This window comes from Salmo salar, chromosome 24 (assembly GCF_965601325.2).
Source record: "Salmo salar chromosome 24, fSalSal1, whole genome shotgun sequence".
NCBI lineage: Eukaryota > Metazoa > Chordata > Actinopteri > Salmoniformes > Salmonidae > Salmo > Salmo salar.
This window is the reverse complement of record NC_138314.1, coordinates 6169142-6196845: the sequence shown is the minus strand read 5'-3', so window position 1 is coordinate 6196845 and position 27704 is coordinate 6169142. Positions and strand designations below refer to the sequence as shown.

Sequence of the window (27704 nt, the reverse complement as noted above, 5' to 3'; positions counted from 1 at the left end):
TTGCATTGGAAAGGTTTTGACTATGGAATAGACTGCACATGATGTCAGCCATTTACCTGGTCCCCGTAACGACAGCAGAGACATTTTGCCGGGAGTACCTGCCTGCCACTCTTAACTGTCAGTTTTGTTTGACTTTTGACCATATTTCTGAACTTACATAAACAGTATGTCACTCACATGATTCCCTATATTTAAGTTTGAGAACTGGTAATGTAAACTACAGTTTTAACATTGACAGGCACTTGTCTGTGCACATGTCACACTGTCTTGTTTACAATTCTGTGCATTGTGCAGGGCAGGCAAAAGGTTGGATAATCAGACCCTAGACTCCACAGGCATGAAATACAAGCGAACAAAGCTAAACAAAGTTGTTAAAAAAATTGAAAAAGAGGAAGACTGTTGGAAAGCAACACATCTAAAGTTAGGGAGTAACCAATGAATATGTCAATTAGTGATGCATCTTGCACAATGGAAAATGTACTTAACAGTAAGGTTGAAAGGTTATTACTGCAAGGCATATTTAATGTTGATTCAACCTCCAGATCATCAACAACTAGCTACATAACAAAACTAAAGTAAATCACAGATTTTTTTTGTGCCTTTTGCAACCCTTTGATATTTTAAGTGGAAACTGTGCACAAATATTGCATTTTAATAGGAGGTTAGAGTTAAACAGCCTCTCCCTCAACGTCAGCAAAACCAAGGAGCTTGATCGAGGACTATAGGAAACTCTTTATTTGTACGTTTTTGAATTTGCGAACATGGAGACATTGACGTCAATACAACATATCCAGTCCTTTATCCCCCCACCAAGGCATCATTAAATTTTTTTAAAGCAGAATGATTAAAAAAAAACAATTTATATTAAATAAATATACAAAAAAGAGAAAATACAATGAATAAAATAAATTAGGTCTCACAATACCAATGGAATCATATCTGCACACTGTAGCCAGTGACATAACTGCCTATACTGAAAAAAAAAGATAGTTTTTCTCCACTAGCAGCTCAAACACCATCTGGCCATGACAGCGTCCCCAGTCCTGGCCCCGGGGACCAAAGGGGGCACAAATCCCCGCCCCTGCATCCAACGCACTCGACTCCAGACAGAAGTTTGGTAATGAGTTAGTACGCCCCTATTGACATTGATGGGGCTGTAGTTGAGAGGGTGAAAAGCTTCAAGTTTTTCAGCATGCACATCAAAGAGGACCTGACATGGACCAATCATGCCAACACCGTGGTGAAGCCAGCGCAACAGCGCCGATTCAACCTCAGCCTACTGAAGAAAATCAGGGAGTACAGGAGGGGGTTGATCACACCCCTGGAAGGCCCCCATGTTGAGAGTCAGCTAGGCGGAGGTGGCCCTCAGATCCTCAAGAAGTTCTACAGCTGCACCACCGAGAGCATCTTCCGCCTGGTATGGCAACGCCCTCAACCGCAAGGCTCTACAGATGGTGGTGCAGGCGTCCCAAAACTTCACTGGGGGCGAGCTCCCTGTCCTCCAAGGCATCTACACCAGACGGTGTTTGAGGCAGGCCCAAAAGGTTATGAAGGAATCCAGTCACCCGAGCGATAGAAGCTGTAGCAGAGTGAACAGTCCTTCACCATCAGACTGTTGAACAGATAACCTTAGCGGTTTCCCTGAACAGACCTGCACCTTGTGACTATTAGACCCTTGAGACCATCTGCACCTTAGAGACTATTTGCACTCTCCACACATCCAACCCTTACACACACACACACACACACACACACACACACACACACACACACACACACACACACACACACACACACACACACACACACACACACACACACACACACACACACACACACACACACACACAGCGTGCAGCTGCATTCCGAATTGATGATTACTTGTGTGCTGCCAGCTGTGGGCATGTGGGCAGGATTGAAACAAACCTAACCTTCATTTACGTTGTGATGCAGTCAAGACTACAAGTCTCAAAAAACTCAGTTTTGGACGAGACTGACCTTTTGACCAAAATTATCCAATTTACACTAAGTAGTCAATTTTGGTCGGTAGAATAAATGTTTCTGATTCATATCGATGCCTCATAGGCTGTTTTCTAAAAAAAATTTAGGGGCAGTTGCTCTTTAAGTTTAGCAGGTGCTCTTTATGACAGGCTTAAAACGAGGTGAAATAAAACAGGTTCTTTTTCCTCACCAAGTTAGGTACTCAATTGGTGGAATGACCCTAAGATCTGTGGAATTGTGTGTTTAATATGTGCTCCACTACCACATAATTAAATGTGAATTATAGGATTTTTATGGGCTCTACAGTGTCTCTAGGTTTGAATGCTTGTTGAATGTTTGTGTGGGTTTTACTCACCATCATTGGTATGTCTCACACAGTCCTGAAAAACTGCATGCCACTTCTTCTGCTCTTTCTCCGTTACCACACAGAAGTAGTAGTGGCGGGCATATGGGTGCCACAGGATCAGCAGGAACTCGGTGGCACACTTCAGGAAAGGAGCGTTGCCCACTTTAGCCTTTACATCTATAACACACGCATTCCTCTATCAAATCGGTGGTCACATGTCGCCCTTTCTGCATGGTTTTGGAATCATACACTCACACTGAAAACAACTTAAAAGGTCCAGTATAGTCAAAAAGCAGATTTGCCTATGTTTTATATGGTATTTGAATACTAGTAGTTTAAAGTAACACTGAAATTGAGAAACATATGATCACACCTATAGCCTCAAGTTCTTTAGAACATCAAATGACATTGAGATGTTCATAATAAGAACAGTATTAAGCCTTCCAATTTAAAGGATTATACATGACAATTGGGTGAGCAGTTGCAACATGTGCCTCACACCCACCCCTGCTACTCTCCTCCACACCTGGTTTTCAGTCGTAACATGTTCTCACCAGGCAGGCTGTTGTTGAGCAGCTCCAGGTACTGATCCATCGAGGTCAGAACTTTGTATCCGGCACAGTTGATGGTTCCCTTGGGATGCAGCCCTCTCTCATGAGACTGGACAGGAACATAAGGACATGGTAGACTTAAGGGAATGATGCATGCAGATATAGTAGCATTTTATTAGCTAATTCACTCATATGGACATAAAACACACCATCATAATGCAACTGAGCTAAGGTGTGTGTGTATATTATATAATCACACACACAGGTTTTTCTTTATTTTTACTACATTTTACATTGTAGAATAATAGTGAAGACATCAAAAACTATGAAATGACACATATGGAATCATGTAGTTACAAAAAAAAGTGTTAAACAAATCAAAATATATTTGAGATTCTTCAAAGTAGCCACACTTTGCCTTGATGACAGCTATGCACACTCTTGGCATTCTCTCAACCAGCTTCACATGGAATGCTTTTCCAACAGTCTTGAAGGAGTTCCCACATATACTGAGAACTTGTTGGCTGCCTGTCCTTCACTCTGCGGTCCGACTCATCCCAAACCATCGCAATTGGGTTGAGGTCGGGACCTGTGGAGGCGAGGTCACCTGATGCAGCACTCCATCAATATCCTTGGTTAAATAGCCCTTACACAACCTGGAGTTGTGTTTTGGGTCATTGTCCTGTTGAAAAACAAATGATAGTCCCACTAAGCGCAAACCAGATGGGATGGTGTATCGCTGCAGAATGCTGTGGTAGCCATGCTGGTTAAGTGCGCCTTGAATTCTAAATGAATCACAGTGTCACCAGCAAAGCATCCCCACCCCATCACACCTCCTCCTCCTCCATGCTTCATGATGAGAACCACACATGCGGAGAACATCCATTCACCTACTCTGCGTCTCACAAAGACACAGAGGTTGGAACCAAAAATCTCAAATTTGGACTCACCAGACCAAAGGACAGATTTCACCGGTCTAATGTCCATTGCTCGTGTTTCTTGGCCCAAGCAAGTCTCTTCTTATTATTGGTGTCCTTTAGTAGTGGTTTCTTTGCAGCAATTTGACCATGAAGGCCTGATTCAAGCAGTCTCCTTTGAACAGTTGTTGTTGAGATGTGTCTGTTACTTGAAATCTGTAAAGCATTTATTTGGGCTGCAATCTGAGGTGCAGTTAACGAATGAACGTATCCTCTGCAGCAGAGGTAACTCTGGGTCTTCCTTTCCTGTGGTGGTCCTCAAATGAGAGCCAGTTTCATCATAGCGCTTGATGGTTTTTGCGACTGCACTTAAAGAAACTTTCAAAGTTCTTGAAATGTTCCATATTGACTGACCTTCATGTCTTACAGTAATGATGGACTGTCGTTTCTCTTTGCTTATTTGAGCTGTTCTCACCATAATATGGACTTGGTCTTTTACAAAATAGGGCTATCTTTTGTATACCCCCACTACCTTGTCACAACACAACTAATTGTGTCAAACGCATTAAGAAGGAAACAAATTCCACAAATTTACTTTTAACAAGGCACACCTGTTAATTAAAATGCATTCCAGGTGACTACCTCATGAAGCTGGTTGAGAGAATTCCAAGAGTGTACAAAGCTGTCATCAAGGCAAAGGGTGGCTACTTTGAAGAATCTCAAATGATTCCATATGTGTTACTTCATAGTTTTGAGGTCTTCTCTATTATTCTACAATGTAGAAAATAGTAAAATTAAAGAAAAACACTGGAATGAGTAGGTGTGTCGAAACTTTTGACTGGTACGCTGTGTGTGTGTGTGTGTGTAAGTAAATGTGGGACATTTGAATTAAATTCTCCCTTACCGCTTTGTTGTCATAGTAGTTCATGTTGTAAGAGTCAGGAACGAAGAGGAAACGGTTTCTCCATTTCTTGTTCTCCTCCAGAAACTGGAACAGAGCTCCAGAGAAGATGGACCTATTCTCCAGCGGGGCCTGAGTGGGACAGACAGGGGAGTCAGTACACATCCCAATGATAACTGGCAAGAACGGACATCACCTCTGTGTGGATAGAGCCATATTCATGGACAGTACATTTTTACATCAACAATAAATTCCATGATTTTGTAATACTCCAGAAAGCCAAGGAGTGGCCTAAAACTTTAAGCCTTTGCGTTCCTTTAGAAACATCAGGTATACTTAGACTGCATGCCATGTGTGATACTACTGTCTGTAAGTGATATCTCAACTGTAGCCTAGACACTGGAGTAGTGTTGTTTAGTTTATACAATCATAAGCCCACCCAGTCAGTATTGTTGTTCTCAGGAAAACAGCAGGCATTTCTCAAGAACCTCACTTACTCACCACCGACAATTAAACTATGTGTATCCCAAATGACACCCTATTACCTTAGTCGTGCACCACTTTTGAACAGAGCTACATAGGGAATAGTGTGGCACTTCTGATGCGGATCAAGACTTCGGTCATTTCCACACAGCTTCATGTAGTTACAGTAGCATTCTGAGTGCAGCGGTGGCACCAGACAGAATGTAACCGTTTCTCTTTAAAAGGTAATGGCACTGTGCAGGCTTGAAAAAGGTGAATTAAACCATGTCTAGAGACACTGGACACCCAGGAGAATACAAATAAAGAGTTTACTCGGTGTGACGCCACTCGCCCTAAAGTCAACTGTAGCAGTATTTCAAGCTTACTTCTCACTTTGTCAGTAGCACGGTTAACTTGAGATCTCACTGAAAACGAGGTCACCACGACACACCATGGCTACTTGTTCTTCACTAGCCTGCTAGCTAACATCTGCTACACAGAGATAGAGCCATACAAGGAAAACTGAGATCTTTCCCTCCGTACCATGTGACTCTAAAGCAGACTCCACTAGCTGAAGTGGAAGTGGCCTTCAAAATCAAGGCTACTGTCATTGTGTATTTATAATAAACTATCTAGTGATCTAAACACACTTAAATCTTCAGAACACACTGAAAGCATGGGAGTGTCAATCAGCATCTGTCCTGAGTCACTCTTAGATGGCCATTAATTTGATGTAGTGTGATGTGAGCTTCAGGTTCAACATAATGTGGGCAAAGTGTTCCAAATGTCAGCACTAAAACTGCAGATATTATTCCATCACCTTCTCAGGGAAGACACAGTAGGAATAAAGGAGTATGGAAGAGGGGAACAAGAGGAAAAGAAACAGGGACAGGAGAGGAGGGCGTGTTCATTACCTTGCGGCGCAGTAGCTGTGGCTGGGGCCCCCCTCCTCCCTCAATGTCAAAGCGGACCTTGTTGAAGAGGGCCACTGCATACTGCTGCTCATACAGACGGCCAAACTCTCCAATCACCTCGCCTGTCCGTGCTGCATGGGGAAGGGAGGAGAGGCGGGGTCAGTTGTTACAAATTAAGTGGTGTATAATGACACACAGCCACAAGCTCCAAACAGGAGGCTCCTGCTCTATAGGCCATTCTGGCTCCGACAACGCTTACTTAATGACACATTCCCCATGTCAACAGTGATGTATTAGTTAGTGTATTCTGAATTCATGTGTTACAGTTGAAGTCGGAAGTTTACATACACTTAGGTTGGAGTCAGTAAAATTTGTTTTTCAACCACTCAACAAATTTCTTGTTAGCAAACTATCGTGTTGGCAAGTCAGTTGTGTCATGCACAAAGTAGATGTCCTAAGTCATTTTTCAAACAATTGTTTACAGACAGATTATTTCACTTATAATTCACTGTGTCACAATTCCAGTGGGTCAGAAGTTTACATACACTAAGTTGACTGTGCAAGTATAAACACCATGGGACCATGCAGCCGTCATACTGCTCAGGAAGGAGACGCGTTCTGTCCCCTAGAGATGAACGTACTTTGGTGCAAAAAGTGCAAATCAATCCCAGAACAACAGCAAAGGACCTTGTGAAGATGCTGGAGGAAACCGGTACAAAAGTATCTATAGCCACAGTAAAATGAGTCCTATATCGACATAACCTGAAAGGCCACTCAGCAAGGAAGAAGCCACTGCTCTAAAACCGCCAGATCGTACTTTTTGGAGAAATGTCCACTGATCTGATGAAACAAAAATAGAACTGTTTGGCCATAATGACCATCGTTACCTTTGGAGGAAAAAGGGGGGGGCTTGCAAGACGAAGAACACCATCCCAACCGTGATGCACGGGGGTGGCAGCATCATGTTGTGGGGGTGCTTTGCTGCAGGAGGGACTCGTGCACTTCACAAAATAGATGGCATCATGAGGGAGGAAAATTATATGGATATATTGAAGCAACATCAAGACATTGGTCAGGAAGTTAAAGATTGTCCATTTGGAAGACCCGTTTGCGACCAAAGACCCCAAGCATACTTCCAAAGTTGTAGCAAAATGGCTTAAGGACAACAAATTCAAGGTATTGGAGTGGCCATCACAAAGCCCTGACCTCAAACCTAGAGAGAATGTGTGGGCAGAACTGAAAAAGTGTGTGCGAGCAAGGAGGCCTACAATCCTGACTCAGTTACTCCAGCTCTGTCAGGAGGAATGGGCCAAAATTCAAACTTATTGTGGGAAGCTTATGGAAGGCTACCCGAAACATTTGACCAAAGTGAAACAATTTAAAGGCAATGCTACCAAATACTAATTGAGTGTATGTAAACTTCTGACCCACTGGGAATGTGATGAAAGAAATAAAAAGCTGAAATAAATAATTCTCTACTATTATTCTGACATTTCACATTCTTAGAATTATCTGGTGATCCTAACTGACCTAAGACAGGGAATTTTTACTAGGATTAAATGTCAGGAATTGTGAAAAACTGAGTTTAAATGTATTTGGCTAAGGCGTATGTAAACTTCCGACTTCAACTGTATGTAATAGTCTTTGAGAGAGCAAACGGTCACTTTTCTCTCCTTCCAGTGCACCATTACCTCAATACCTATTTACTACTCTTATCACAGTGTAAAACAACAACAGTTTCCAAGTGGAAAGTAAAACACACATTCTTTGAAGAATGTACAGCATTTCACACAGTCCTTTGTGTCCTTTATCAGAATGTCCACACGGTCATGTTTGCATTACCCGGAGTTAGCCTTCAGTTCACAGATCCTTTTACTCTACCCAGTAATGGAGTTGGCATGGAAACAAACCTGGCACATTACCCATCTATTTGTGAAACTGAAAAGGCCCTGACTTTAAAGTTATATCCTGGACTAGGGCTGGAAATTGCCAGGGATCTTTATATTTGACCTAGATAGTTTGTGTGTATGCATTGATATGTAGGCTACGTGTGCCTTTTTATTTTTTATTATGTAGTTCTGTCTTTGCGCTGTGTGGACCCAAGAAAGAGTAGCTGCTGCTTTTGAAACAGCTAATGGGGATCCTATTAAAATACCAAAATATATGATATTATCATGATACTTAGATGCTGATACGATATGTATTGCGATTCTCACAATTCTATATGTATTGCAATTTGATACTGTAATTTTATTGCGATTTGATGTTCCAAACATATTGCTTCCCATATGTCTGCTGCAGAGGGACAAGAGAGAGCCATAAGAAAATTAGTTTGACCAGTCATGGAAATGAAAAGTGCTGAAACCAAATTGGGTCCCTATATAAAAAGATGGAGAACAAGCTATGAAGGAAAAATACTGGAGTTCTGGTGCAGGTACAGCCAACTAGAACAAAAACTATATTGCAATATTGTCAAAAAAATATGATATTCCAAAGATTACATCCCGATATCTAACTATCGATTAATTTCTCCATCACCATCCTGGACCTTCAACAAACTATTTTAGTCGTTTCTTTATGTGACTCATACCGAGCGAGGCCATTTCTGATGTTTTCGGTCTCTTTATGTCTAGGCTACTTCGGAGAGAAGGGAACAAAGAAACAAAATGTAAAATTTGTTTTTTCTTGTCTCTTTATTTAGAGACTGGTGCTATAAATGTAGCGTGGCGAGGAATGGTCTGCTGGCAGGGCAGAGGGCTCTGGTCAAAAGTCGCGCACTATGTAGGGAACAGGGTAACATTTGGGACACACCACCAGAAAGTGAGAGAAAGAGAGAGCTGGAACCAGGCCAGTAGGGGAAATAAAGAACCACCTGACTGGTGCCAAGAGTCCTTCCATCTGCTGCTCTTTAGACCAATCATATTCTAAGACCACCAACCCAAGACCACTCAGGACCCAGCTGAGGAGAAAAATTGCAAAAAATATAAATAATTGTGTGTATGTGAGTAGTAGCTCAACCGAGTGAGTGACTAAATGGTATTGCCAAAACAGAATTACAAAATTGGCCAAATGTTTATTTCTGATACTATAGCACTTACATGGGAAATATGATAATGTTTGATAGTAATTATAGTTGGAGCAGAGATAATCTTTCTCTGATCCCATCTGTTCTGCATTAAGTTAATGAAATGTTTCTTTTCCTGGGACTGGGAGAGAAGTGGTTGGGTGAAAATAATGAGAGATGGATCAGATTTGCTTTCTAAAGACTGAGGCTACAGTATAATTAAGGGCTCTGGTAAAGCCATTAGGCAGGCAGGAGCAGCGTCTGGGGGGACTGGACATTAGAACGAACTGGGTTAGTAAGGAACTAGGCTAAGAAGACATGGGGAGAGGTTGAAAAATCACCAATTATTTTGTGGGAATGATAGGCTCACAGCAAAGTCCACCTTGTGCCACTCCTTCCTATGGCCTTCCAACAACACAGGCCTTCCATAAGATTACTGAACTGACGCACTGATAGGCCCCCAGTGTCTCAGTGGAAGAGGGAATAAAGTAACAACTCTATCCATTTTCATTTTTCCACTCAACTGGGCCACCCACCACCCTCTCGCTGTCCATCCCCTGTCCTGTGCCTCAGAGTAGAGTGTGGGTCTATCAGAGACTTGAGGACCATGGTACAGAGAATGAATAGCAGGTGACATGTTGGTGGTGGTTTTAGGGTAGCCTTTCATAGCTGTATCACTGTTTGTGCAGTGACTCACAATCCATCTTGAACAAACATCTGACTGTAGACAGAGGACAAAAACTGCAAGTTGCTCCTCCACTCCCAGTCAGTCCAAACCCATCCAGTCACCAGACGCTTGCTCAACTAAACTCTCTCCCACAGATTCTGACTGCTTAATCCCTTAGTTATGAGAGCTAGGTCAAAGACAATGGATGGTTCCACAGGCCACAACCATTTGGACATAGGTCACCTCTAGGCGGAGTGAGCCGAGCCTGTGTCAGCATGTTTCTGCTCTCCTTGCCAGCTATTGTCATGCCAAACATGACAATTTCATAGGGAGTTGGCAAGATAGCAGAAACAGATCTGGGACCAGGCTAAAGTGAGTCTAATGCACTGCAACTCTGTTGCAGAAAAAGCAAACAAATATGGTCAGGTCAGAAGTAGTAATACTGGCTGTGACCATATGCAACAACAAAAAAATGAAATAGGACACATACTGTATAACCACCTACGAAAATGAATGTTACTATTAATTCTTGGAATGAAATAAGGTTAAAGAATAGAAAGGCTCAAACACTGTAATTAAAACTTTTCTGTTTGACCTGATGAAGATCTTCTTGATCAAAACATTGTCATTGTGTAACCTTTATTTAACTAGGCAAGTCAGTTAAGTACAAATTCTTATTTACATTGACTGCCTACCCCGGCCAAACCCGGACGACGCCGGGCCAATTGTGTGCCACCCTATGGGACTCCCAATCACAGCCGGATGTGATGCAGCTTGGATTCAAACCAGGCACTGCAGTGATGCCTCTGGCCCTCAGATCCAGTGTCTTAGACCACTGCGCCACTCAGGAGCCCAAGTCATTAAAAGGTGGTAATTAGAACTAAGTAAACAGTGAATGGCTTCTTTTTTTTTTTTTTTTAAGGATGCGAGTATGACCAACCATTTCTACCGAAATAAGATGACACAAAGCTTGGGGAATGTCCTGGTGGGCTGACTGGGGAGGAAGTCTCTGCGTTATGTAACAATTAATAACAACTTAGTCAGGGGTGGGCTCTAGTGTCTTCATAGTGCTACTGATGGAACAAAACCTGGAAATCAGTTCAGGCCTTAGACCCACTCCAGCTATTTTTTTTTATTACTTTTCCCTTTGAAAAACTGAACCAGTGAGAGGGAGCTAGGAAAGAGAGTTGGCCTGGGAATGGTTCCCATGTTGTGGGTGTGGAGAAGACAGTCACTTTTGAAAGCTTGGAATGACAGGCCTGAGGAGGAGTAACAACCACAAGATACAACAGTGCGTGCGCGTATGTGTGTGTCACTTGATTGAGTCACATACTGACTTAGTTTCATGTGATCAAGGCGAGACAGTGACACTCTTCTCATTGTTCCCAAACATGACATTAGAATAGCAATCATGATGAAATTATACAGCCAGATTGGCAGTCTTTGTCCTCTGTTAATTAAATGTGTTTAGAAAGCCTACAAGTGTTTGAAGTCACAAAGTAACTGAAAGAGCACTCTGTATGGCTTTGGCAGACTTCATAACACTAACAATATTCACAATGAGGTGTGAGCGGTTGATTTGGCGCATGACACAGTTGACATGCTCTCAACACTGTCCTTTGATTTACTCGGTTGTTTGTGAGGCATGATCACATGGTGGCAGGACCAATGGACTTCTTAAAAAAAGAAAGCTTAATTTATCTCAGTACACGATGTCTAACTAGACAGCATGCGGTAGCTGGGCTCACAGATAATACTGCCCGTATTCAACTGGCCTTTAGTGTCTTGTAGGCTACAGTTGAATAAACTTCCCTGGAACTTTTCTGTGAAGGTGAAACGGTCCACTGAAAACTTTCCTGATGAACAGCAAACTCTCCGACTCGGACTTTGTGCTGTTGCTGCCGTTCGTAAACTTCACCCGAATCAAAAATGGAAACTCAATTTCAAAACATTGTGTTGTATGACAACTAACCTACAGTACTGTGGGCTTCTGTCTTATGTACATCCCAAATGGCACCCTATCCCTTATATAGTGCAATACTTTTGACCAGGGCCCATAGGTCAATATATGAAATAGGGTGCCATTTTCGATGCAGCCTTAGTTGACACTAGATCCCATAATAACCAACCCTGTGCCCTAGAGATTTGGAGCCCGAGTGTGAGAAATGTGATTCAGATGTGTGTGTGAGTTCTCTCTGCAGTGCGAGGATGGGTGAGGGTTTCTTGTTCTTCATGAAGAACAAAAAGTCTCTCCCCCACTGTCAAGAGCGGTGAGGGGGAGGAAGGGAGGGAGGGAGTGCTGACAGGGCATGTGTATTATCTCACATCAGATGGGGGTCACTCCTACGCAATACTTGTCCCTCAACCGATTGTAATGCGTTTGATGTATAGTCCTAGTACATACTGTAACATACAGTGTGGCATTTTACAGGACTCTACTATATTAAAAAAAGTATTTAACCTTTATTTAACTAGGCAAGTCAGTTAAGAACAAATTAATATTTTACAATGATGGCTACCAAAAAACAATGGGTTAAGTGCCTTGTTCAGGAGCCCAACACACTAATTACTAGGCTACCTGCCACCCCAAATTAGGAGGCACAAAAGAGCAATTGAAATGGAAAAAATCAGAGTACTGTAATTCAAATCACTATTGCAGACAATTGGGAGTCAGATACAATATGCTATAGTGCCCGGACTAAAGAGTATCCGTCTGTGCATTGTGTACATGTTCAGCCCGGCTAGGCGGCAACTATGTGGGAGTTGCACCAGGGCCACATTATTTCATGTGTTAGTTAGGCAATCCAGGTCAAAATCATGATTGTGTATACTGTAAAGTTAATCTTAACACCGTCAAGCAGTAACCGAGGCTGAGAGCAATAAGGTAATTGCATTTTACCATATTACCATCCTCCATTCAAAGAAACACTTCATTTTCCCCTTTAATCCATTTTCATGGAGAAGAAGAGATAGACGAGTCAAAAAGATGGAAGAAATAGAGATGGGGAGCATCTTGGCTTTGTTATTGTGAGACTAGCTGACGCTGTGCTAGGTTGTTCATTTGGTGTGCCGTCATGTCCCAGCTAATTGTGTTGGGGGCCTCAGCAGTGCTGAGTCTGGGTGAAAGCTGGGTGACTGTCTTGTCATGTTCCAATGACTCACAGGAGAACGCTCAGTCTCAAATAGCACTTTAATCTCTTTATAAGCCACTACCTTTGAGCAGAGCCAAACGGGCACCCTACATTAGTGCACTACTTTCACGTCCCCCATAGCAACACTATATAGGGAACAGGGAGAACTTCACTGGGAGAAAGGATGTTTGATATGCTTTTTACATTTGTATCACAAACCATTTTTTTTTTTTAAATCATGATAGTGGCCAAAGGCAGCAGAAATGTAATGTTTGAAGAGTAATGTTCCAAACAATGTAAAAAAACAACAACCTGATTACTTTTGAGATATTCATATTTTTAATGTTGAATAAATTAATGTGAAAAATGTTATGAGAATCTAGACATACTCCATTTTTAAGAGCACATATGGAGTAAAATGACACCAATATGCTGCTGTATCATGTAGGGTTCACAGAGTCTTCTTACAAGAGGCATGTATAGGTCTAAAAGGGCCCAAAATGGCAACTTTCTAAATTATTTTCAAAAAAGTGATACAAATGTAAAATGCATATCAAACATCCTTCCTCCTAATGAAGTTTCTGTGTGAGAATATCCAGAACAATCGGAGATAACAAAAATATTTTTTGCGTGGAATTACCCTAGTGTGTCATTTTGGAATGCAGCCGAAATCTTTACCAACCACATCCTTACATCAAATTGACTACTTAATTACTTTAGGGAAGTACATGTTGAACTGCACTTAAACAGCTAAATAGCCTATGGGTGGGTGGGGAATTGTATGGTATGCACTAGCTCTCAAACTCCAGGTGACCTTCTGCCTCCTCCCCACAGTTCTCAGCCATTAGATTAGTCCACGACTGGCATATGTGAACTACACTGAACAAAAACATAAACAACATGCAACAATTTCAAAGATTATACTGAGTTACAGTTCATATAAGGAAAATCAGTCAATTGAAATACATTGATTAAGCCCTAATCTATGGATTTCACATGACTGGGAATACAGATATGCATCGGTTGTTCACAAAAAGGTAGGGACCTGTTTAGCACATTTTTACTCCTGAACTCATTTAGGGTTGCCATAAAGGGTTTGAATACTTATTGACTCAAGACATTTCAGCTGTTAATTTTTTTATATTAATTTGTAAAAATGTTGAAAAACAATTCCACTTTGACATTATTGCCAGTGTTAGGCCAGTGACACAAAATCTAAATATAATGCATTTAAAATTCAGGCTGTAATACAACAAACATCACGATTGTGTGGTTAAACAATACATAGCATAACAGCCTACTGCATAGCAGAAATATATATATATTTTTAAGATTTAAGGTGTCTTTGGTATAAAATAAATAAATAATTGTCTAGCCTATTGCAGGCAATCAGCACTGAGCATTACAGGAAAGACATCCTCCTCCTTCGTGTGGTACCCTTCTTGCAGGCTCATCCTGACATGACCCTCCAGCATGACAATGCCACCAGCCATACAGCTCGTTCTGTGCGTGATTTCCTGCAAGACAGGAATGTCAGTGTTCTGCCATGGCCAGCGAAGAGCCCGGATCTCAATCCCATTGAGCATGTCTGGGACCTGTTGGATCGGAGGGTGAGGGCTAGGGCCATTCCCCACAGAAATGTCCGGGAACTTGCAGGTGCCTTGGTGGAAGAGGGGGGTAACATCTCACAGCAAGAACTGGCAAATCTGGTGCAGTCCATGAGGAGAAGATGCACTGCAGTACTTAATGCAGCTGGTGGCCACACCAGATACTGATTGTTACTTTTGATTTTGACCCCCCCTTTGTTCAGGGACACATTATTCCATTTGTTTGTCACATGTCTGTGGAACCTGTTCAGTTTATGTCTCAGTTGTTGAATCTTGTTATGTTCATAGAAATATTTACACGTGTTAAGTTTGCTGAAAATAAACGCTGTTGACAGTGAGAGGACGTTTCTTTTTATGCTGAGTTTATATGCCTAGGTGATGCTGTTTGATTATGCAGGGCGGCTTGCAGAGTTAATTATAGTGAATTTGTATTAGATTTTGAATAGCCTAGTAATAGGGCATTTTTTTTATATTTTCATAATTAATAGGCTGAAACATTACCTTTTAGCTACAGAATATCTCACCACCGTTTGGAGAGCCCGTGGCATACAGAATTTGGGCAGAATGTCACCTGTCATGCAGCGAGAGGCTGCATGCTCATCAAACAGTGGTTGATGAATTAAGTGAAATAAATATTATTATAAGCCCAGACATTTCTATATGCAACCCTGTGTGATACTAGAGTTTTGATGGTTGCCACTAAAATGAGGAGGATCCCAGCTGCAACTATATTTATGTTTCTGCTGCTCCACTATGAAACCGGAGTAGGCTACCTGGCATGATTTTAAAACGAACTGCCTCCATTCACTATTCGAGTGCTTACGGATGACATGTATTTTTTCCCCTGCCCATTTGATAATGGGCCATTCTAAATCGAAACAAATTTTGCATATCAGTAAAGACAAGATTAAACTGAGAATAGTCTGATGGGTGAAAATATGATCCCTTGAGAGAACAGCGTGTTCAGTCTGAGGGAAGGAACAGAGAGCAAGCTTTTTTTGCGACTTTTTCAAAATAGTCAATAGCCTAGTCACATCACGCAGCCCGTATATATTTAGATTTCTAAGACATTCTAAGGTTTGTATCATTCACAACTAAATTAGCCAATAACTTTAAATCTAGCGTATAGGAGCTGTTTCAAATGATCACTTTTACGCTCGACATAGCCACTTCCATAGCGACTGCACATATGAATGGGAACAATATCCTTTCTATTTCATGCAGCTAAGTTCAATAATATTATTCTTACTATAAAATCATATAAAATAATGGCATGGGACTTATGCAAATCTTGTCCGCTAAATTAACTACCGTACAGCCTATGGCATGGCGCATAGCCAGATAATATGAGTAGGCCTACTGTATGTTTCGGTTCTTTCTTTAGACCTGCCTAAAATAAAATCATGGATTTATTGTGATGGTGTATATTAAAATGAATTTATTAGACTTTTAAATATAGATGTTCCAAAGGTACGCATCAGTGGCTTGCATGCATGGAGGCCTGGAGATTCTAAACATGTTTATGTTAATTAACGGTCAATTACTGGGAGTCCAGCCGTCATTTTCAAGGCAATAACCGTCTGATAAAATGTCATGACCGCCACAGCCCTTGCTGCAACCCTATCCTACTAGTCTCAAGATGATGACCTCATTCAAGGGTTACTGGAATACAGTCATGATGTTCAGTCTTGGAACATGGCCACGTGTGTAGGGATTCCCTGACTGTAGCTCCTATCAGCATCAAGGCAACTCTCTCAACAGAGCTGGACCAGAATATAAGCATGGAGAACACACCAAGCAGCCAGTAAAACAGGAAAATTAGTCATGACACAATGAGATCTGATGATTCAATTATTAACTATTCAAACTGTAAGGGAACAGTCACCTTGGCAACATCCAGAATATAGTGACTGATTTTCAGTAGGAGTTCTCTCCCTCTCTGTCTGGCACGCTGTTTAGGTAAATATGTGGTTTGTGTGCGCAAACAGGCGGGCCCGTATGTGTGTGTATGTGTGTGTGTCTCAGCACATTATAACGAACAGACATTTCCTCAGAGAAGACAAAGAATACCTTGACGTCTGACAGTCAGTACTTTAGAGACTGTGTGGCGCTCCGCTCTCTCTGTCCGAGATTCACAAGAGACTGACTGCAGCCCAAGGCCCCAAATATTCTAGTTTTCCAGCCACAAGCACACATGCTTTTTTTCATGCATTCCTGTAATTCCACATCTGATATGTGTCTCTGGATTGGCTGGCCAACGCATTAAAAGTATGACTCCAAAAGAGAACGTCGCTCCCTTTATCATTAAGAGGATCACTCTCTCAGATGTTTCCCTGCTAATGGCACAGGATTACTTGGAATAGGGAAAGACTTCATTTGTTATCTTCAAAACCTTTTATTAAGTTGTTTGGTTTTTCATAAGATAGCTCGACATTCTTCATATTGATGTATTGTGTGCAGCCAGGGTTTATAAAGCCACATGGCCATTCAAAAATCTGTAGTTGATTAGGAGTCAGGATACCTCAATGAAGAATATAAGCATTGGTGTGCTAAGGCTAGGTAGGTGTTGATACTAAATGTCAATGTTGGGAGGGAGCGTCCATTCTCTCCTATGTTGCCCAACACACTATTACCCACAGTTCTTTTCTAGATCAAAATGGGGCTTAGGTGGTGGGCGTGACAGTGGCGAGGCCAATGGTACTGTATTTTTTGAAGCCCTCCTGTTGGCCGCAGTGATAAAATGTATTATTATAACTAGGCAAATCAGTTAAGAATTTATTCTTATCTATAATGACGGCCTACACCGGCCAAACCCTGACGACGCTGGGCCATTTGTGCGCCACCCTATGGTACTCCCAATCACGGCTGGTTGTGATACAGCCTGGATTCAAATCAGGGTGTCTGTAATGACGCCTCTAGCATTGAGATACAGGGCTTTAGACCACTGCGCCACTCAGGAGCCCGAAAGCTGTTTTAAAGCACATTTCCTGCAATTCTACACATTTTTCCATGTGGTGGAGATAACATTTTGCAGTCTTAAAGCAGATTTCCAGCAATTCTACACATTCTGCCACAGTTTATGCTATCTGATGCCTCAAATATTATAATAAAATCAATGGTGGCCTTATGTCATGACAACAAAAACTCCTGAATGCATCATAAAATCATTTTTAAAAGATTCTCCCTGACTGTCTAGCTATTAGGGATGGGAGTTTGAAATAATTTCACTATTCGAATAGTATCATGAATTGTTGTTGGATATCCGGATATTCTAAATACCTATTTTTAGCTGAGCCCTGCTGAGTGAGGGAGAAGCTGGCGCTCTATTGCTGCCGCTGCAGAAGGTATGGGGCGTTGCGTGTAGCGAGCAGACGGAGGCAACTCGGCTACAGCTAAGACTTGTAGAAAGCCACAATGTTATTTATCATCCCATATAACAGTGCCTGTTGACTGGAGTAGCCTAGAGAAGCTAGCTAGGTTAACTGAGGCCACCTGCTGCACTTTCTCCCCAAACCCATTCAGAAAAAACAGCAGCCTACCTGTTGGTTGCTCGTTGTAGCCTACTCCTCATTTCGCTAACTTTTAATTCCGTCATTTTATTCCATCCTGCATTGCATTAGTAAACTCGCACTCCACTTGCTACACATTGCGGCTCTTTGTAGTTTATGTTGGCCAATTAACTTGCCAAAGCTACACAGGTCAAGGCTACTGGTCGGCCACATGTCTTTTTTGGGGGAGCACCACATAAAACGACAAACTTTTCAAATGAATAATTAGAAATGTCATGGTATACGCTTGTATGTAACGTCACATGGATATTTTAATTTAGAAAAAAGCTTCAGTGTTAAAATATGGGGAAATATTTTTCCCCCCCTCAACAAAATGAATACTCAAGTATTCGAATACTAACATCCGTTCAAATGACTTGGCCTGCACAATCACCCGACCTCAACCCAATTTGAGATGGTTTGGGAGGAATTGGACCGCAGAGTGAAGGAAAAGCAGCTAACAAGTGCTCAGGATATGTGGGAACTCCAAGACTGTTGGCAAAGTATTCCAGGTGAAGCTGGTTGAGAGAATGCCAAGCGTGTGCAAAGCAGTCATCAAGGCAAAGAGTGGCTACTTTAAAGAATCTCAAATATATTTTGATTTGTTTAACACTTTTTTGGTTACCACATGATTTCATATGTGTTATTTCATAGTTGTGATGTCTTCACTATTATTCTACAATGTAGAAAATAGTAAAAATAAATAAATGAGTAAGTGTGTCCAAACTTTTGACTGGTACTGTAGGTGGTCCGAAAACTGACAGCCTGCCCAAGACCTTCCTACTCAGAAAAAACCCTGTTAATCATGTGTTATGTTATTCCTCTCTGATCAAGGCACATCCTCTCAGCTGCCTGTGGACAAGTTCCTACAGGCAGACCCATGAAGCTACTGGGATTATACAGACTGCTGCACAAGAGTCTGATTATACAGTGAGATAAAACTCAGTCCTTATGAACAGCATTGCCACAGCCACGTGGGCTTCACATTGCTATCAACTCAAGTAAAGGGGATTTACATAGAAAATTAACAATATCCCCCCCACTTTAAACCATGCCTCTGTGTAGTCTGATTAATCAGTCTGTAATAGACAATGAATTGGTATATAGAGCCTGAAACATTTGTTGGCAAAATCATGTATATGTTCCATAAAAGACAGAATGCTGAAAAAAAGTAACATTTGAACTTGACATTTCTCTGTGCATTTTGTCCTTCAGCTGCTCAAAATTTGAGACAAAATAGCCACAGGAAAATATTGTTCACCACATTTTTAGAGAGCCGGTAGGTATATGGTTTGGCACCAAGGTACAGTTTTATTTTGAATATTCGGTTCTCTTGTCAATAGCTATTTCAACCAAGCATTCCATTACAATGAAAATGGTATACTCTGAATCAGGGGAAGATTGAGAACAATTCACACATTTTTTGTTAACATTTTTGTTTAACTTTTTATTCAACATTCTGGCATTTAAGGAAGATTACACGATTTTGCAGTTACAGGCTGTATATACCAATTCATTGTGTATTACAGCCTGATTAAATCAGACTAGCGTCTGTGGTGACACTAACCCATTCATAGGCGCTAACGGCCTACAGGGAGGAGGTGAGGGCCCTGGTGGAGCGGTGCCAGGAAAATAACCTCTCCCTCAACGTCAACAAAAGTAAAGTAAGGAGCTGATCGTGGACTTCAGGAGACAGCACAAGGAGCACACCCCCATCGACAGGGCAGCAGTGGAGAAGGTGAAAAGCTTCAAGTTCCTCAGCGTACACATCACTGACAAACTGAAATGGTCCACCCACATAGACAGTGTGGTGAAGAAGGTGCAACGCCTTACTGAAGAGCTCAGAGACATTCAACGTGGCACCGTCATAGAATGCCATGTTTCCAACCAGTCAGTTCGTCAAATTTCTGGCCTGCTATTGCTGCCCCGGTCAACTGTAAGTGCTGTTATTGTGAAGTGAAAACGTATAGGAGCAACAACGGCTCAGCTGCGAAGCGGTAGGCCACACAAGCTCACAGGACCGCCGTGTGCTGAAGCGCATAAAAATTGTCTGTCCTCAGTTGCAACACTCACTACCGAGTCCCAAACTGCCTCTGGAAGCAACGTCAGCACATTAACTGTTTGTCGGGAGCTTCGAGAAATAGGTTTACATGGCCGAGCAGCCACACACAAGCCTAAGATCACCATGCACAATGACAAGCGTTGGCTGGAGTGGTGTAAAGCTTGCCACCATTGGACTCTGGAGCAGTGGAAACGCTTCACCATTTGGCAGTCTGAAAGATGAATCTGCATTTGGCGGATGCCAGGAAAAATGCTACCTGCCCGAAGGAATAGTGCCAACTGAAAAGTTTGGAGGAGGACGAATAATGATTTGTTTGTTGAGATCGGTGTGGAACAACTTGACTGGCCCGCACAGAGGCCTGACCTCAACCCCATCGCTTCTGGATGAATTGGAACGCCGACTGCGAGCCAGGCCTAATCGCCCCACATCAGTGCCCGACCTCACTAATGCTTGTAGCTGAATGGAAGCAAGTCCCCGCAACAATGTTTGGGGGGGGGGGGGGGTCAACTACATATTAATGCCCACCTGTGGTAAATTCAAAATTGATTGGACATGATTTGGAAAGGCAAAAACCTGTTTATATAAGGTCCCACAGTTGACAATGCATGTGAGAGCAAACACCAAGTAATGAGGTAGAAAAAAATTGTCTGTAGAGCTCTGAGACAGGATTGTGTCATGTGACAGATCTGGGGAAGGTTACAAAAATGTCTGCAGCATTGAAGGTCCCAAAGAACACAATGAGCCCCATCATTCTTAAATGGAAGAAGTTAGAAATCACCAAGTCTCTTCCTTGAGCTGGCTGCCTGGCCAAACTGAGCAATCGGGGGAGAAGGGCCTTGGTCAGGGAGGTGACCAAGAACCAGATGGTCACACTGACAGAGCTCCTCTGTGGAGATGGGAGAACCTTCCAGAAGTACAATCATCTCTGCAGCACTCCCCCAATCAGGCCTTTATGGTAGAGCAGCCAGACGGAAGCCACTCCTCAGTAAAAGGCACGACAGCCTCTTTGGAGTTCGCCACAAGGCACCTAAATACTCTCAGACCATGAGAAACAAATTTCTCTGGTCTGATGAAACCAAGGTTGAAGTCTTTGGCCTGAATGCCAAGCGTCAAGTCTGGAGGAATCCTGGCACCATCCCTACAGTGAAGCATGGTGGTGGCGGCTTTATGCTGTGGGGATGTATTTCAGCGGCAGGGACTGACAGACTAGTCAGGATCGAGGGAAAGATGAACGGAGAAAAGTACATAGAGGTCCTTGATGAAAACCTGCTCCAGAGTGCTCAGGACCTCAGACTCGGGCAAAGGTTCACCTTCCAACAGGACAACAACCCTAAGCACACAGCCAAGCCAAGACAAAACAGGAGTAGCTTCAGGACAAGTCTCTGAATGTCCTTGAGTGGCTCAGCCAGAGCCCGGACATGAACCCGATTGAACATCTCTGGAGAGACCTGAAAATAGCTGTGCAGCGACACTCCCCATTCAACCTGACAGAGCTTGAATGGATCTGCAGAGAAGAATGGGAGAAACTCCCCCAAATACGTGTGCCAAGCTTCATACCCAAGAAGACTCAAGGCTGTAATCACTGCCAAAGGTGCTTCAAAGTACTGAGTAAAGGGTCTGAAAACTTATGTAAATGCCATATTTTATTTTGAATACATTTGTAAAAATTTCTAAAAACCTGATTATGCTTTGTCATTATGGGGTATTGTTGGTTTAGATTGAGGCAAAACTATTTAATCAAGGCTGTAATGTAACAAAATGTGGAAAAAGTGAAGGGGTGTGAACATTTTCTGAATGCACTGTATATTTATACTCCGGACTCAGACATTGCACGTCCTAATATTTCTATATTTGACTTTTAGATGTGTTAATTGTTGTGTATTGTTAGATATTACTGCACTGTTGGAGCTAGGAACATTTTGCTACACTGTTGGAGCTAGGAGCATTTCGCTACACCCGCAATAACATCTGCTAAACATGTGTATGCGACAAATTGAATTTGATTTGTTTACGGCTTTTTTGCCTATTGACGATAGCATCTTCTGGTTGAGGGAGTTTTGTTAAGATCCTGACCGCTCATTCTGGACGTTAAAACGCACGCTTGCAGTATGGTTTTGGAAACATAAGGAATTTATCTTTCATATCAGCGAGAAATAATACTTTTTTTTTTAAAAAAAGGTTAAAAATACTACACACCTTTATAGGGTTAGTGTCCCCACATTGTCATATCTCAACTACTTACTACTTACATAGCTTTTTGACAGAAAACATAGGCAGCCATGTGTGCTAATTAGCTATCGAGCATGCTCCGAACTCCTGTGTGTAAGCATAGGTGGGGAGGAAGTGCAGCTGGTCAACTGGAGCAACCTGGTCTTAGAGTATTTGTATTATTCTGTACGGAAATCCGAGAGAAACTCCATTTAGTAGATGTTATGTTTCGTATGGTAAGTATTCATTTGTGGATGTCTATCATTTATTTTGTATGATATTTTATGAATTACAATTTGTTGTACCTAACTTTAGCTAGGTGGTTAACGCTAATGTTAGCTAGCTGGCTAGGAGTTAAGATTAGGAGTTGGGGAAGGGTTAGCTAAAAGGGTAAAGGTTAGGGGAAGGTTAGCAAACATGCTAAATAGTTATAAGATAGTCTTCCCTGTGGCTCAGTTGGTAGAGCATGGTGTTTGCAACGCCAGCATGGTGTGTGCAACGCCAGGGTTGTGGGTTCGATTTCCACGGGGGGCCAGTACAAAAGAAATGCATGAAATGTATGCATTCACTACTGTAAGTCGCTCTGGATAAGAGCGTCTGCTAAATGACTAAAATGTAAAATGTAAATTGTTTAAGTTTCTAAAATGCTAAAGTTGATCATCATGAGATTACAACACAAAATCTATTGGTTGCTAGACATATGTATTATACAGTTGAAGTCAGACGTTTACATACACCTTAGCCAAATACATTTAAACTCAGTTTTCCACAATTCCTGACATTCAATCCTAGTAAAAATTCCCTGTCTTATGTAGTTAGGATCACCACTTTATTTTAAGAATGTGAAATGTCAGAATAATACTAGAGAGAATAATTTATCAGATTTTATTTCTTTCATCACATTCCCAGTGGGTCAGAAGTTTATGTACACTCAATTCATATTTGGTAGCATTGCCTTTAAATTATTTCACTTGGGTCAAACGTTTTGGGTAGCCTTCCACAAGCTTCCCACAATAAGTTGGGTGAATTTTGGCCCATTCCTCCTGACAGAGCTGGTGTAACTGAGTCAGGTTTGTAGGCCTCCTTGCTTGCACACACTTTTTCCAGGTCTGCCCACACATTTTCTATTGGATTGAGGTCAGGGCTTTGTGATGGCCACTCCAATACCTTGACGTTGTTGTCCTTAAGCTATTTTGCCACAACTTTGGAAGTATGCTTGGGGTCATTGTCCATTTGGAAGACCCATTTGCAACCAAGCTTTAACTTCCTGACCAATGTCTTGAGATGTTGCTTCCATATAATCCACATCATTTTCCTGCCTCATGATGTTATCAATTTTGTGAAGTGCACCAATCCCATCCTGCAGCAAAGCACCCCCACCCCAGTGCTTCACGGTTGGGATGGTGTTCTTCGACTTGCAAGCCTCCCACTTTTTCCTCCAAACATAACTGTCATTATGACCAAACAGTTCTATTTTTATTTCATCAGACCAGAGAACATTTCTCAAAAAAAGTACGATCTTTGTCCCCATGTACAGTTGCAAACCGTAGTCTGGCTTTTTTAATGGCGGTTTTGGAGCAGTGGCTTCTTCGTTGCCGAGCGGCCATTCAGGTTATGTTGATATAGGACTCGTTTTACTGTGGATAAAGATACTTTTGTACCCGTTTCCTCCAGCATCTTCACAAGGTCCTTTGCTGTTGTTCTGGAATTGATTTGCACTTTTCGCACCAAAGTACATTTATTTCTAGGAGAAAGAACGCGTCTCCTTCCTGAGCGGTATGATGGCTGCGTGTTCCCATGGTGTTTATACTTGCGTACTATTGTTTGTACAGATGAACGTGGTACCTTCAGGCGTTTGGAAATTGCTCCCAACGATGAACCAGACCTGTGGAGCTCTACCATTTTTTTCCTGAGGTTTAAGCTGATTTCTTTTGAGTTTCCCATGATGTCAAGCAAAGAGGCACTAAGTTTGAAGGTAGGCCTTGAAATACATCCACAGGTACACCTCCAACTGACTCAAATGTTGTCAATTAGCCTATCAGAAACTTCTAAAGCCATGACATAATTTTATGGAATTTTCCAAGCTGTTTAAAGGCACAGTCAACTTAGTGTATGTAAACTTCTGACCCAATGGAATTGTGATACAGTGAATTACAAGATAAATAATCTGTCTGTAAACAATTGTTGGAAAAATGCTTCTGTCATGCACAAAGTAGATGTCCTAACTGACTTGCCAAAACTATAGTTTGTAAACAAGAAATTTGGGGAGTGGTTGAAAAACGAGTTTTAATGACTCCAACCTAAGTGTATGTAAACGTCCGACTTCAACTGTATTTCCACCGAACCACCTTTCGCTTTTGCCTTAAGTAACCTTCTGTCTTTTGTACCCATGCCAAACCTAAAATATACTAATTGAATAGTCTCCTGGAATTACATTTACTATGTTACGTCAAGTCTGAGACCATGCTGACAGGAGGCACACAACTTGAGGATCGGATCTGTTCAAAACTGCTAGAGTATGTGTATCTTTTTTGTATTAAAGATAAGAATATCTTTTGAAAACCGGTTTGAAAAGCGCTGATTTAACGTTCAGAAACGTCAAAGACAGCATCGGAATTGTTGTTCACATGGAGCCAACCTTGGGCGAATGTAAGCTGAAACCCCTACCAATGGAGAACGGTTTTCGAGAACTATGGTAACACTAAAGCTTGGGAACTGGAATCGAACAATTCAATATATTAGACACCCACCTAGTAGTTTACTTTACCTGCTATATTCATGATATAGAGAACGACAGTGTTTCCATTCAGAACACTAAAATGCTGCTGGTAACATTGGCTATACGGTTCAGTTCACTAGTTCTTATTCACGCATTTATGATCTGTAGTATGTATGTATGTACACACAAAACATGCATTACTGTGGTAAAAAGCAAATATTGACAAAATCCCAACGCACTCACCTTTAATGATCTCCCGCTTGCCCTCATCCAGGTGGCTCGAAATCAAGTCCCCCATAACAACAAATAAAACTTAATCCAGTGACAACAATGCCGTTCGTTTCAAATGCAAATAGGACATACAAATTAACAGGAACTATTTTGAACTCGTGTGCACACAGCGTGGTGAATGATTGGAAGAATGCAAGCGGTGGAGGGAAAGAGAATAAAAGTTGAGCTCGCCTTGAGCAGGAGGGAGACACCCTAAATGTGAGTCACTGCTCGTTGAACTATGCCAGTCAGACATTTCTTTAGGCATGTCGAAAGTGTGGTTTCGACAGAGGTAGGCCGACGACAGATGAGGCCAATTCACTACTATAAAGGGCGTGTCAAGAGATTGTGCTATAATTTGTTTAAACGGAATTATTTTTAGCTGAAAGATGGAGAAATTCTCTCCACAATAGTTTTACCAGATGTGAAATACTTGCGTTATATGTGGGTTTTTATTTCGAACTATAAACCAAATTGATGAGTTTCAGCTATAAAATACAGTACAAATGATCCTAAAATCATGATTAAATTAGCGGCGAGACCCCTAGAGGGCGTAGTTCTTTCTGACGTCTTGTATTAACAGCCTACTGTATGTGTTGACTCAATCTGTCCAGTGGTTTAACCCACTGGGATACTTTTGAAACGATGTCGTCAAAATATATTGGTTGTGGGTTGGACCGCGGCCGCCATGACGTTTCTCTCAAAAAAATAGGCTACCTGCCTTTATCTAGGCAAACTATGGCAAAGTTGAATTACAATCATAAACCCCGAGTTTAGTCTGTAGCCTATGCCTATTGAAATGACAAGTCAATCTCGAAGATGGGCTATTTATTTATAACGATTTCACATCCTCTGTCCAACTTTCATCACTCAAACTCCCCTGTCGGATTTATAATTGTTCACATATGCAAAATTGATTTAATTACAATTATATACCTGGTTCTAGCCCTGAATGCTGAAATCCGTGGTATATCAGACTATACACAGTGCATTCGGAAAGTGTTCAGACCCCATTACTTTTTCCACATTTTGTTACATTACAGCCTTATTCTAAAATGTATTCAAAAGTTTTTTTCCTCATAAATCTACACACAATACCCCATAATGACAAAGCAAAAACAGATTTTTTGAAATTTTAGCAAAACATTTTTAAATAACAGATATCACATTTAAATAAGTATTCAGACCCTTTACTCAGTACTTTGTTGAAGCTCCTTTGGCAGCGATTACAGCCTCAAGTCTTCTTGGGTATGACGCTACAAGCTTGGCACACCTGTATTTGGGTAGTTTCTCCCATTTTTCTCTGCAGATTCTCTCAAGCTCTGTCAGGTTGGATGGGGAGCGTCGCTGCACAGCTATTTTCAGGTCTCTCCAGAGGTGTTCTATCGAGTTCAAGACCAGGCTCTGGCTGGGCCACACAGAGATTTGCCCCGAAGCCACTCCTGCATTGTCTTGGCTGTGTGCTCCGGGTCATTGTCCTGTTAGAAGGTGAACCTTCTCCCCAGTCTGAGGTCCTGCCGTTGAAAAACATTCCCACATCATGATGCTGCCACCACCATGCTTCACCGTAGAGATGGTGCCAGGTTTCCTCCAGACGTTACGCTTGGCTTTCAGGCCAAAGAGTTCCATCTTGGTTTCATCAGACCATAGAATCTTGTTTCTCATAGTCTGAGAGTCCTTTAGGTGCCTTTTGGCAAACTCCAAGCGGGCTGTCATGTGCCTTTTACTGAGGAGTGGCTTCCGTCTCGCCACTCTACCATAAAGGCCTGATTGGTGGAGTGCTGCAGAGATGGTTGTCCTTCTGGAAGGTTCTCCCATCTCCACAGAGGAAATCTGGAGCTCTGTCAGAGCTCCAATCGGGTTCTTGGTCACCTCCCTGACCAAGGCCCTTCTCCCCGATAGCTCAGTTTGGCCTGGCGGCGAACTCTAGGAAGAGTCTTGGTGCTTCCAAACTTCTTCCATTTAAGAATGATGGAAGCTACTGTGTTCTTTGGGTGCATGGTAATCAACATTTTGTTTTATTAAGTAAAATGCATATTTTTCCAGTTTTCTTTTCGGCAGCACACCATTCAACTAGTTTAGGAGGAAACCGATGCCTTTGCAGCCTGAATGGAGGATATTTTATGTTCTCGCTGGTTGCGGGGGTTACGAGTGTATTGCCGGCTACCCTATTCATATTGGGTTGTATCCTGAAGTCCACGATCATCTCCTTTGTTTTGTTAACATTGAGTGAGAGTTTGTTTTTCCAGACACCACACTCCGAGTGCCCTCACCTGTGTATACAGTTGAAGTCGGAAGTTATCCAAGATGGCGTAGCAGTCAGACGTCTTTGTCCT

The 27704-nt window shown here is 41.9% G+C and overlaps 2 protein-coding genes across 2 annotated transcripts in view; one reads left to right on the top strand and one right to left on the bottom strand.

Annotated features, from left to right (window-relative positions):
* LOC106585213 (protein Niban 2) overlaps nucleotides 1-25630 on the bottom strand; it is a 53425-nt gene extending 27795 nt beyond the window's left edge. Inside the window, exons 1-5 of the mRNA XM_014171171.3 lie at nucleotides 25342-25630; nucleotides 6093-6223; nucleotides 4720-4848; nucleotides 2902-3007; nucleotides 2357-2524 (exon numbers count right to left, since the gene is read on the bottom strand). Of these exons, the coding sequence (XP_014026646.1) occupies nucleotides 2357-2524; nucleotides 2902-3007; nucleotides 4720-4848; nucleotides 6093-6223; nucleotides 25342-25396 (589 nt within the window). The 5' untranslated portion in view covers nucleotides 25397-25630. The remainder of the gene's footprint in view (nucleotides 1-2356; nucleotides 2525-2901; nucleotides 3008-4719; nucleotides 4849-6092; nucleotides 6224-25341) is intronic.
* The window catches only part of LOC106585214 (syntaxin-binding protein 1), a 53975-nt gene continuing 51681 nt past the window's right edge, over nucleotides 25411-27704 (top strand). Inside the window, exon 1 of the mRNA XM_014171174.3 lies at nucleotides 25411-25587. The gene's annotated coding sequence lies outside the window, so the exon portion shown is untranslated. The remainder of the gene's footprint in view (nucleotides 25588-27704) is intronic.